This window comes from Polyodon spathula, chromosome 3 (genome assembly GCF_017654505.1).
Source record: "Polyodon spathula isolate WHYD16114869_AA chromosome 3, ASM1765450v1, whole genome shotgun sequence".
NCBI classification, from domain to species: domain Eukaryota; kingdom Metazoa; phylum Chordata; class Actinopteri; order Acipenseriformes; family Polyodontidae; genus Polyodon; species Polyodon spathula.
The window spans coordinates 40,206,001-40,219,747 of NC_054536.1; the positions used below are offsets into that span (position 1 = coordinate 40,206,001).

At 36.7% G+C, this 13,747-nt stretch overlaps 1 protein-coding gene across 1 annotated transcript in view; it reads left to right on the forward strand.

Moving 5' to 3' along the window:
• LOC121313083 (E3 ubiquitin-protein ligase HECW1-like) overlaps positions 1–13,747 on the forward strand; it is a 140,286-nt gene that overhangs the window by 113,974 nt on the left and 12,565 nt on the right. The window contains exons 17-22 of the mRNA XM_041245230.1: positions 4,587–4,683; positions 5,972–6,055; positions 7,396–7,505; positions 8,487–8,607; positions 10,956–11,069; positions 11,607–11,759. Coding sequence (XP_041101164.1) covers positions 4,587–4,683; positions 5,972–6,055; positions 7,396–7,505; positions 8,487–8,607; positions 10,956–11,069; positions 11,607–11,759 — 679 coding nt within the window. The remainder of the gene's footprint in view (positions 1–4,586; positions 4,684–5,971; positions 6,056–7,395; positions 7,506–8,486; positions 8,608–10,955; positions 11,070–11,606; positions 11,760–13,747) is intronic.

A 13,747-nucleotide genomic window follows, 5' to 3' on the forward strand; every position in this document is an offset into this window, starting at 1 on the left:
GGGATGAAGCAACAGAGCCCGGTGGAGGAATACACTTCTGGATGGCTGTAGTAACAACCGTGCTGCAGCTAATCCACAGCACGACCTTGAATACAGGGCCGTGCGGTCTATTACAGAGATGGGACTTGCAGCGGCAGCCAAACAACATGCTCACTCCAGCTGCCGGACGGCAGGGAATCACTCGACCGCGGGGGATGCGGCAAGGCCAAACCCATGGAGGAACTGTATTCTCCCAAGAAGGACATAGACAATCAATCACGGGGTGACTGAACAGGCAGTCGCTCACTGCAACAGGCTGGCGAGTGGATAGAGGCCCAGAGGCAGACTGCAGAAAAAAAAAAAATACTTTTATTATAAATAAAGACAAACTAAAAGTGCACACGGGTGAAAACAAAGATATTTAAACACAAATAGAAAGACACAGAACAAGACTTACAAAAATAAAGGTTTCCAGGCTGGGCGATGCCTTCACTGGATCAAAAAAAAAACACAAAAACAACAAACCAAAAACAGCAAGCACAAACACCAGCTTGCTTCCTCAGCTCTCTCCTCCCCCTAATGGGAAGCTGAGGCCTCCTTTTATGTCAGGTGGCTGGGTGCTGATTGATCGCTAATTGTGCTAATCAACCCCAGCCACCTGAACACAATAAACCCAGGCAGGTAGGTGAATTTAACCCTATCCCTGCCAATTTATAAAGGGCAGAACTCTGCTCTGCCACACTCACATACGACAGACAGTAAAAAACAGAGCATCCTACAACGTTAGCGAGGAGGCTCCTGAAAGGCCGAAGAAGATACTCAAATTAGAGAGTCGTGATTCCAGGAATGCAAGGGAAATACAACACGACTCAGAAGCTCTTTTCTATCAACATGCTCAGCTAGACACAAAGGTCTTACCATAGCATCTTGAGAAGGAAAACAAGAAATGGCTTCCTCAGGATGACGGTTTTAATCCCTCGGTACCGAGTGCGTCGAGTGTTTCTAAAATAACCTCTGTGAAGTGCATCTGCTTTTGTGCTAGTAATTTTTTTTTTTTTACAGAGCAGGTAGAACTGGGTGGTGGACAAAATTAGTAATTGTGCAAATATTTATATACCGTATGTATGTTCTGTGCTTAAACAGAAGTAAAATGATGTTAAAAGACCTTTAATAAAAAATGTTGGCAGCTTGGTGACAATCTACGCAGCTCTAATTGATACAGCCTGCTAACTACTTCCCTGCAGTGTTTGAGTTAATGTGTTTATTGAATTACACCTTTCCAATAACACCAGCCTCCAAATCCCCTTTCAAGCTCTGACAAATATTTGCTTTTGACCAACTCACTAACAGCTCTAGGCCTATACTGCTTATTGTACAGCCTAATTTGTTTAAGCTCACTTGCATAGAATAGCATCAGGATATGATTACTTTTATTTATTTAAAAATGTGTCCCAGTAAAGTGTAAATGTCATGTATGTTTAAAATACAAATATAAAATAAATGGTTTAATTTCAGAAAACATTGTACGCATCACTAATAAACATGCGTCACTCCAATGCTCAATGTCTTTCATAATCTAATGAGCAGCACTTAGTGTAGTTTCCATAAAAAAACAGGGTCTTAGGTATATTGCGTTTTATACGTGTTACTAAAGTGGGAGCCATTAACTGCATTAATTTCAACTGAGTAGCATCCATAGACCTTGTCATTCACTGCTATAATAAAAGACTCCAGATAGGAAATGTACAGTGGCTTGCGAAAGTATTGACCCCCCTTGGCATTTTTCCTATTTTGTTGCCTTACAACCTGGAATTAAAATTGATTTTTTGGGGGTTTATATCATTTGATTTACTCAACATGCCTACCACTTTGAAGATGCAAAATATTTTTTATTGTGAAACAAACAAGAAATAAGACAAAAAAACAGAAAACTTGAGCGTGCATAAATATTCACCCCCCCAAAGTCAATACTTTGTCCACCTTTTGCAGCAATTATAGCTGTAAGTCTCTTGGGGTATGTATCTATAAGCTTGGCACATCTAGCCACTGGGATTTTTGCCCATTCTTCAAGGCAAAACTGCTGCAGCTCCTTCAAGTTGGATGGGTTCCACTGGTGTACAGCAATCTTTAAGTCATACCACAGATTCTCAGTTGGATTGAGGTCTGGGCTTTGACTAGGCCATTCCAAGACATTTAAATGTTTCCCCTTAAACCACTCGAGTGTTGCTTTAGCAGTATGCTTAGGATCATTGTCCTGCTGGAAGGTGAACCTCCGTCCCAGTCTCAAACCTCTGGAAGACTGAAACAGGTTTCCCTCAAGAATTTCCCTGTATTTAGCGCCATCCATCATTCCTTCAATTCTGACCAGTTTCCCAGTCCCTGCCGATGAAAAACATCCCTACAGCATGATGCTGCCACCACCATGCTTCACTGTGGGGATGGTGTTCTCGGGGTGATGAGAGGTGTTGGGTTTGCGCCAGACATAGCGTTTTCCTTGATGGCCAAAAAGCTCAATTTTAGTCTCATCTGACCAGAGTACCTTCTTCCATATGTTTGGGGAGTCTCCCACATGCCTTTTGGCGAACATCAAATGTGTTTGCTTATTTTTTTCTTTAAGCAATGGCTTTTTTCTGGCCACTCTTCCATAAAGCCCAGCTCTGTGGAGTGTGCGTCCTATGGACAGATACTCCAATCTCCGCTGTGGAGCTTTGCAGCTCCTTCAGGGTTATCTTTGGTCTCTTTGTTGCCTCTTTGATTAATGCCCTCCTTGCCTGGTCCGTGAGTTTTGGTGGGCGGCCCTCTCTTGCCAGGTTTGTTGTGGTGCCATATTCTTTCCATTTTTTAATAATGGCTTTAATGGTGCTCCATGGGATGTTCAAAGTTTCGGATATTTTTTTATAACCCAACCCTGATCTGTACCTCTCCACAACTTTGTCCCTGACCTGTTTGGAGAGCTCCTTGGTCTTCATGGTGCCGCTTGCTTGGTAGTGCCCCTTGCTTAGTGGTGTTGCAGACTCTGGGGCCTTTCAGAACAGGTGTATATATACTGAGATCATGTGACAGATCATGTGACACTTAGATTGCACACAGGTGGACTTTATTTAACTAATTATGTGACTTCTGAAGGTAATTGGTTGCACCAGATCTTATTTAGAGGCTTAATAGCAAAGGGGGTGAATACATATGCACGCACCACTTTTCCGTTATTTATTTTTTAGAATTTTTTTAAACAAGTTATTTTTTTCATTTCACTTCGCCAATTTGGACTATTTTGTGTATGTCCATTACATGAAATCCAAATAAAAATCAATTTTAATTCCAGGTTGTAAGGCAACAAAATAGGAAAAATGCCAAGGAGAGTCAATACTGTCGCAAGCCACTGTAGGCCTTTATGCATAACACTTAACATCTCCTTTATCGTGCCAGTAAAAGTGTTTAATATGACAGTATTTCATTGGGTGATGTATAAATACCATTTACCGTCAAAAAACATCAATCATCGCAACGTTAGATTAACGTGCCCTTAGACACCTATTTTTTCATTAACATATTATTCGTCTGATTTATAAATCTGTTTTGTGCCGTTAATTGACCCTTACCAGGATCATAATTAACACATGCCTCAGACCAGGCGAAGAATGAGATGTGTCTAAACTGTATAAATTCCTAGCATAAGTTCTACGTTTAGGAACATGTATTTCTCCAGACATGTCCTGTAGCCATAACGTGATGGTGTAAACAGGATGGTGTGTGCCATTGACGTCTTAAATACAGAGACACTGTTAATTTGTATACCTCTGACAATTGGTTAGAAAAATATCTTGGTAACAATCTGTGACATTAAATCACATCTACATCAATTACTCGCTGGTAAAATAGCCAGGCAATAGTTTTATAAATCGCTTGTTAAATACTACCCAGTAATTTTTTTTAATGGCCAGAAATTACTGCCATCTTTTATGTATATGGCCGTAGTGTCTACTGAACATGTTAACAAAAGCAAAATGTCATTTGTTCCAATGAAAAAAGATTTGTTAAAAATTATATATTGTTTTAAATGTCTTTTAAATGTTTAATTAAAACTACTTTGGAGTGTTGTTCATGACAATATAATGGATTGCAAACCAAAATAGTTCTCCATAAATAAATTACCAGCTTGTGAGAAGAGAAATGAAAACCCCTAGATAGACATTTTTAATGACCACATCAAAAAGCATCTGCTGTTTAAAATGAGTGTAGATTTCAAATATGACAAACCAAAGATATGATGGTTTATTGTGGATGAGGCAAAAATACTCAATTTGTGAAGAAATCATGTTCCATCAGTTATCAAATATTTTTGTGTTAACCACTTGAACTTATCCCCTCTTACACCAATGTATTCTTGTATTTTAAATGATATATAACAACTACAGTGTCAGTTTTTGAAAGGTAAATTATAGGTGTACCGATTAAACAGATCAGTATTAAAAGAGCATACTTGTATAAAGTTAAATTTATATGTGGAATTATGTGCTTACATTAGGGAATTGTGTATATTTAATCTTCATTTCAGGTTTAAATTTAAATATGAGAAGTATAGAGTTTTCTTTGTTTTGTAATTACAGGCTATAATGACAAGATAGTAGCTTTCCTTCGCCAACCCAACGTTTTTGAGATTCTTCAGGAGAGACAGCCAAGCCTGTCCAGAAACCATGCACTGAGGTATGAACTCCACTGCACTCCACTGTCCTCCTCTCGCAGTATGAGCATTGTATTTCTAATAGGATCGCCTAAAGGCCACTGTTTAATAGCTAGTGGTTGTTTTTTGAGAAATAGAAACATCTACAGCGCTCTCTAATTATTTTGCTATCTGACTTACATATATTGAAATCTGGGAATGTGTGAAGGGCCCTTTTATAGTAACATGCTGTACATATGCAATTAACTGTCAAAATGGCCTAAATATGAATAGAGCAGTATTTACCTTTTCATTATAAGCTGAACACTATTGAGAACCAGAAATATATATATATATATATATATATATATATATATATATATATATATATATATATATATATATATATATATATATATAATACATTATATAACCTAATTTATGATATAAAACATTCCGGTTTCCACTAATGTGACAAAGGTGATTACACTATAGAGTAAGGAGCTTTGACATTATCGAAACAATGTAGTATAATGTCTTAGTGTGTGTGTGTGTGTGTGTGTGTGTGTGTGTATATATATATATATATATATATATATATATATATATATATATATATATATATATTAGATGGGCTTCAGTGAGTTACAGGAAAATAATTCCATCTAGGGTTTCTGTGATGTCATAAATTACGAGATCAAAGGTACAGCAGTACAGTTGGGTTTTTTAAAACGTAGTGTTTCAGTGCTGTACAGACGTTCCATGTAGTTATCCGTTAATGCTTCAGCTTTATTTAGATGATTGCCTTTACCGTGTTTTAATGTCCTGTTCCTCTCCAGTTTCTCTGAGATACAAATGTACCAGATCATTAATGAACATTTCTGTACTGTGGGTGTTGTCGAGTGATTGAAAACAAGACATTTTGTGTTTGAATTGAAAGTGATGGTCTCAAGGAGTCGTATGGGTCAAACTTCAATGAATTATCAATTTTTCACTAGTGTGGTATTATGCCTTTTTTTTTATTCAACTGGCTCAGGATGCAATTATAACCTTCATCCATGTATTTCATATATATATATATATATATATATATATATATATATATATATATATATATATATATATATATATACACACACACACACACACACACACTGTGCGTGGTGTTTCTAAACATTCTTGAAGGAGTCCCAAAGTGAGACAAACAAGCACCTGCAGAGGTTAAAAAATTGATATCTGTTGCTGCCATTTCCCAATCACTTGGGGCAGGGGGGAGGTTACTATCATTCTTCTTGTAAAAATGTCCTCTTGTCCTGAATACTTTGTTTCAAGGGAGAAGATTCATTACATAAGAACAGAAGGTACTCACGGAGTAGAAAAGTTATCATGTGATGCAGACCTGGTCATTTTGTTAAGGTAAGAGTGTTACATTCATTTATTTGTATTTATTTATTTATATGTTTACATCACTGGCAGTCTACATTCTAGCACAATATGACTGTCTGGAAATGGGATGTGTAGCCAGATTTTTTTTTTTTAATGTATGTATGTCTGTTACACATATCACGTATAAGTAATTACACCGATGATGGCATTCGGCGAAACGTTTGTCTACTTGACCTAGTTTTTACCTCAACATCTAGAGAACTGTGCTAAAGATACATAGTGAAATTATGAAGAAACTTTGTTAGAACATTCTTAAGTCCTGTACTTGTCCTTCTGTCTTTATGTATGTGCTTGTTACGGTTGCATTTCTACATGTGGCAAGTTGGATGTAGTGTGCAGAAGGCACATTGGTTTTTGAACAGTTGTTTTGTCATTCTCTCGCCTCAAAACATTCTTCAAAGCAGAGATTAACCATTCTGAGCCTATATAATCCAATTACGTTTCATCACTTAAAGAACATCACACTGACCCAGCCAAGGAAAACATCTATCTCTTTGTTAATGTGGGTTTCTTACTGTTAGTCATGACACAACTGTGACCATAGAACATCACTGTCAAGTAAGTGTACACTTCAGAATCATATTGCAAAATATTAAGGTTAGCTTCCAATGGCAGCATAACAAAAAGCAAACATTTAAAAATGCCTTTTTGTATTGAAGCCATCAGCCAACTTTAGTAAACAAGCCTGAATGGGCTTGTTGAATGTGTTTTTAAATATTTATAATGTACTGTGCATAAATATTCTTGTTTTCTGTCACATGAATAATTCTTTTTGCATCGTTATATCTGTACACGTCACAATATAATGTACTTTTGAAAAGAGGTCAAAATAATACAATACTGTGTTTATCTTTTTGTATTCTGTCCAAAAATAAATACATAAATACGTTAAACCACATGCTGAGTGTGTCATATATGTGTACAGTATAGTTATATGGGTCTTTCTCAGTCTAAAAACAGTGATTTAAGGTCAATAAATGTGTTTTTTTCAAGAATTTGCTGGATGCTTGACATATACAACAATAAGTAAAGGTCCTGAAAAAACACTTAGGTGTGGTTGTAAGTGAAACATGTAAATTTTAGTGTTAACAATTGTAGGGACAGACAATGTAGTGACAGAATAACTGGCTAATATTAAATGGCTTTTCTAACAAAATCGATACTGTACACTTTCATCGCCATCTATCTGTTTTCTCAGTCATGGGAGGGACTTTGAGGTGTACTGTAGGTTTACTGAAAGCCTCTAAATCCAGACTATAACAGGTAAATCTCCTGCCCCCACTAACCTGTCATACTTTGTTCTCTTGCAGCCTCTTTGAAGAAGAGATCATGTCGTACATCCCGCCACATTCCTCATTTCATGCCGGCTTCAGCTTCTCTCCACGTTGCTCTCCGGGGTCCTCACCTCAGAACTCCCCAGGTGACTGTCTTTTGAAGGAAGGGAGTCAATGTCTATATTCAGTTCATCTTGGAAAAGTTGCCTGCGTAACACAGAAAGAATAGGTTAAAAAATTCCTCCTTCAGGGAGCTAATAGGCAAGGTCAATAGACAAAACAACAAAACACATTTGTAAATTCCATTTGGTCAAGCAGTATGCATATCTGAGCTTTTGTGAATGCCTACTGTCTGGGCCCAATTTAATTTTACTGAGATGCACACACTGTCATGGTGTATCATCAATGTATCTCCTGATTAAAATAACAAGAAGATACTTTAAACAGCCTGTTTTACAAAAACCTTTTTAATGTTAAAGATGTTGACTGTTAACCAGAGCTAATGCTGTCTATGATGGATTATTTTTAGTAATAGTTCTACTTTAAACTTCTTGTTATAATCACAGCAGAAGCCACTAACTTAAAATATTACAGAAAACATAGAAAATATATATAAATAATCTAGTGTGACAGTCCTCACCGATCTCAATAGACTAAGAAATACTTTTTAATAAACATTTAAATCTGTTGAGATCTAAACTAGGAAAAGACTTGGGATTGAGGAGCAGGTTTTACTGCCATACATTTACTAATTAAAGTAAAGCATTTATCCACATTTCTTATATTGCAAAGCAGTCATATTTAAACAAAGGACTCTCCTGTTCTCTAAGTGGATTTCAGAATTAAAATATCGAAGATTAAATATAAAGGATTTCACAATGCACATAGGAAACATCTTAAATGAAATGAATGTTCAAAATAAGAACACATACTGATGATAAATGAAAAAGCTATAAAATCTCTTGGTTTTCTGTGTTCTCTGCAGAAGATTTCAAAACAAGTCCACTACCGTTCAAGCCATGGGTGCCATTTAAAACAGACTCTTCCCAAAACATTGATGAGTTGGTAGTTTGTCTGATACTTTGTGGATGCACCGAGTGCTAAGAATGGTTTGTTTGTCTTTGCAGGATTGCAGAGAGCTAGTGCCAGGGCCCCTGCACCGTACCGCAGAGATTTTGAAGCCAAGCTCCGCAACTTTTATAGAAAGCTGGAGGCAAAGGGCTATGGACAAGGGCCAGGAAAAATCAAGTAAGTGTGCCTTACAGGTGTTAAAACAGCAGCCTTGAAACGCTGTTCACAAGCCAACTGAGATCTTATTCTTAAAATGAGATTGTAGCATTGGGTCCAGAATGGTGGACATTGAATTTGGTGGTTGAACTAGTATTATTGTGTTATTCATCAAAACCTGCTTTAATGTTTATAATAAGATGCGCTTGAATTATTTTCATTTGTCTCATCATACTTTTTCAGTACACTGTAAGGCATATGGTAAAATATGTTTTATTAAAGGGGCCTCTCGATGCTGATGTCATGATAAACACTATATACTTCTACATAAATGAATACTAACATTATGATTACAGCAGCTGTTTTTGAGGGTACTTTTGACTATTGATATACAATGCTTTGGATAATTTGATTATACAGTTTAACAGGGTCAGCTGAATATGTACGTTAAAATACAATTATTTTAATTTAGTGTCAGCAAGTTTCACAGATGAGAATGTTCTGGTTCAGCAAATAAGTCTCAGTGAGGGAATGAATGAAATCCAGCTGACAGTTTAACCTAATTATATATCCTGCTGTTTTTCTAAATGTCACCACTTAGAAACTTTATTTTAGTACGAGATTGTCTTATATCAGTCATTCTGACACCTAATTAGCTTCTCTGTGGTCCAGAGCCCCTGGCTCTATCCCCACGTTCACACTACTGTGGTGGCCCAGGGCTGCCTCAGGGGACCCATCAAGGACGCTGCATGTTTAGGTCTGCAACCCCGTTCACATTTGTCGTTTAAGGTGCCTTTGCACGTTCACATATATGGCTGAAAAGCAGGCGAAAAATCTGGTGATTTTTTGTTTTTTATATAACAATAGCCTGCACTCAGAATGGAAGCGCTTCTGTGAAATACAGTAATCCTTGACATAAGCAGGTGTTTCTTATTAATATGTATTTTTTCAATGCAGCACAGTAACATCTTTTTGGTATATAGTAAAAAAACAAAACAAAACATATTATTGACTATTTTGACTTAATGTTATGGTGTGTAATGGGGTGACGGTCCTGCTTAGCCCCGCCCACAGTCACATTATTCTCTCATTACATTACACATGTCCTTGTTTACAAACACGATTGTTAAACTGTTCTATTGTTTACTCATTATTATCTTTGTCATTATTATTATCTACTCTCTAACCATTACCAATAAAGACTGAACATTAGCATTACCCCTTCCCCTTCCCCTTCCCCTTCCCCTTCTCATAAGGCTATAACAAAACTATAGCAACTTCTTTAAGGGAAGCACCCAAATCTAAATACAGCAATATACTGTCATATATCAAATACACTTTGCTCAACAACATGCATGATACAGTACATAGTAAATCACTGATCTATCGCCAGTAGAATAACATTAACAATAATAATCACAATAAGAGACATTGAAATATTACAGTGAGGGTCTCGCCTTCACATGGTGCATCAACAATCTTAATATTTGTGGATGAGAACAGTATTTTACATGTGTGTGTAAAAACAAGCAGCCACAAGCAATGATCTGCATTTTAATGTAAAGACACACACTTCTGTAGCTCTGCATATCGATGCGTGCAAAATAATATGAATATGCCAAGTCTCTGCATTGTAGATCATTATTGAGATCCACAATCCTGACAAATGATAACAGAATAAACAATGATTAATGAATAAAACACAAGCATTGTTATGCCTAAATGTGTTGATCCTTGGCCATACCTTATTCTAGTTCAAATAACCTTCATAACTAAAAATATATTTATGTTTCTGGAGCACAGGGCATGCTAATAGGTTTAGAAGTAAAGGGGTTTAAAAAAAATAATAGATTGTTTAACTGGTATGGAACAGCATACAGTGATTTTAAAAATATATATATTCAGATGATCACTGTTTAAATCTGTTAAAGATCCCTTCTGAAAACCAGCATCCATAAGCTTGTCTTTAAAAGTATGTACAGTGGCAACTTTGTTTCTATTTTTAATATTTAAACAGTATAGTTCCCTCACTGTTAAGGTCAACTGAATAGACCTGTACATATTTTTTTACATTTCCTGTACTAAAATCATTTATCCATTAATGCAGACATTCCCAGCAGTCTTTCCTGACCATGAGCTCTAAGCCTGATATATGCAGTATATAGCTTTGAAGCTTTTCTAAAATTGTTTTGCAGATACAATTCAGCATGGACTTACAGTAGGGCTTCTTAAGTGCAGCTGCATGTTCTGATTTGCAGTGACATTTTGGTTTTATCATTAAAAATGTACATTTAAAGGTTTAAGCGTTCAATTTATCAAACGTAGATTTTGTGACTTCATCACTCTCCACTACTCTTGGTCTCTTACAGATTGATTATCCGTCGAGATCACCTGCTGGAGGGCACTTTTAATCAGGTGATGGCCTACTCACGCAAGGAACTCCAACGAAACAAGCTCTATGTCTCATTTGTGGGTGAAGAAGGGTAAGGCTTCATGTTACTGCTGACTGGCAATTCTAAGCTAACGGTTCCACTACATAGCATAGTTTGGAGTTAGGTGAAGTGTTGTGCCTCGGGTTCACACAGTGAGCCAACTGTAGCAACAAACAAAAACTAGGATACATATGTACATTGAAATTAGCTGTAAGTCACAAGTAGATACAGTCAAACATATACCTGTATTGACAACAGCCTTTTAGCCTTTCTTTATGTAAAAGTGCCTTAATACACAACAGCGCCATACAGAAGCCATTTTAAAAAAAATTAAGGCGGTTTCTTATATACAGCTGACCTGTATATAAGGTTGCCTTGTGAACAGGTACTGTATGCCTTAGCTAGAATTATTTTTTTTCTTATGTTGGATCTTATGTTCTTATGTTTCTTATGTTGTGTTTCTATCAGTAAAAATATGTAAATCACCTGGGAGGATCCTATTTTAATGAGCTAAACATTTATTTCAGTTGAATAGACCTCCTTGTCTTGTGTACAGGGAGCTGATCTTTTCACCTTCTTTTTAAACAGCTTGGACTACAGTGGACCCTCAAGAGAATTCTTCTTCCTGCTTTCCCAAGAATTGTTCAACCCCTACTATGGCTTGTTTGAGTACTCTGCCAATGACACGTACACAGTGCAGATCAGCCCAATGTCAGCATTCGTTGAAAATCATCTGGAATGGTAAACTGCCCTTTGTTTGAATTGTTAGTGGTCATTTCTTTCCTTCCCTGCTAAAACAATACAGCACTCGTAAATCAAGAAATTATTGTGGCAGAAGTAGGTCAAGGGTGGGCTGGGGGTAGCTTTGTGGTTATTGCCTTTCAAGGTCAGTTCTTAACTACATACAGCCTGCTTCAATGAAGAATCATCTAAATAGAGTCTTACCATTCTTTGTCCAGTTATTAACCCATTTAATCTTGGATACAACTGCAGGTTTGGTTTGAGTTACAACTTACTTTGTAGCAAGCAGCCTTTTTACATAACTCAAACTATTTTTTTGTTAGTACCATTTGATGTTTTCCTCAAGTTCCACATTAATGAAAGAATCAGTCAGAATTACGAGTAGAGTCATAACCCTGATTTAACAACCACTCTCGCTTTTGGAACCCTTAGTCAAACTATTTTAGACATAAGTTGCGTGTCTTTTTAAAATTTCTCTGTGGTGAGCCTAGTGGCAAACTGCCTTAATAATCATGCTGTAGTCAACATGATTGTAATGTATACACCTTTCCTTCACCATGTCCAGGATGCATTAGTACGTGTATAATGGAGCGTGCTAACATATGTGTCCTGTAGGTTAAATTTGTATTACAGGATCTTTGTACCTTTGCATGATCTGCTTGAACAGGTTCCCATAAAAATGATGTAAAAGTATAACTAAATCATCAACCTCAGGTTTATAGGGCTTCCTTCGAATTTTAAAAAGGAAGACACTCCCTGTCTAAAGAACAGTTGCATAATATCTCAACGACATCTGCATGTCCGTCTCCCATATTCCAACACCCTGCTCACAAGCAGGTTGAGTCAGTGTTTGCAACACATTAAGTAATTGTGAGTTTAAGAGTTTACAGCACTTTAATCACTGACCTTATCTTGAGAGTATTATTTTTCCACTATAACCCATATTCATATTTATGGTAGTGTATTTGTAATGAAAGGCTTTACACCCGCACTGATTAATGTATTGACTGTTTTGGGGATAAAGAGGAAACAATCTAATTTGCTTAAAGTAACCACGTCATACAGCTGTAGAACAATGCATTTCCACCCTTGTGATTTTTTTTAAGTTTTCCGTATTTATTTTTTGTAATGCTGTAATAGCCCTTATTTATACATCTTGTTTTTCAGATTCGATGTAAGTTAACTCTTTTCTTGATAAGAAACGTCTGCAACAGAAAAAAAGATTCCTGCCTGCCTTAAATAGTAAAGCACTCACTCTTTCAAAGTCCCCAGTAATCAGCATGGTTTAACTTCAGTAAAAAAAGACTGCATAGTTTATACTTGATCAGAAAAAGACCAAAACATTGCAAGTTATTTTCTGACACTATAATGTCAACCATGGCACCACAACTTAACTCAAACTTGATTCTATACAATGTTATTGTGGCCCCATACATAACATTATGTCAAGACACTAATTAGTAGACTAAGGAAAGAAAACAAACATATTGTACTTTGTGTTTTTACAGTCCTTTAATGGATAGCTGCTGTCAAAGACCATTTTCATACAGTAAATTTAACTTTGGTCATGTATAGCCAACAGAAGTCAATGGTATTTTTTCTTGTCTTTTTATTTAAAGAAAATGACACAAAAGCCTATTCAAGGGGCACATGATTTAGGAGTTTGTTCAAGACTTCAAGGCACTGGTCAAATTTACAGTGCAATTCTGAAGCACAAGTGAAGAGAGGCAGTCTTCAGTAATGTTTAAAGGCCTGGTCACATGGGCGACATTTGTCAATGGCAACAAAGGGGGCGATAGATGTTGCCAGCGTGTCGCCTCGTGTGACTACCCTGGCGACATGTCTCCCATGTTGGACGAAGTTCTATTTTTCAGGCAACACGAGGGCAACATTTTCAATACCAGCCAATCAAATTTGATAGCAGTGTCATATGATGATAAGGTTCAACCATAATGTCAGACAGACAGTGTATATGATGCATTCTGATT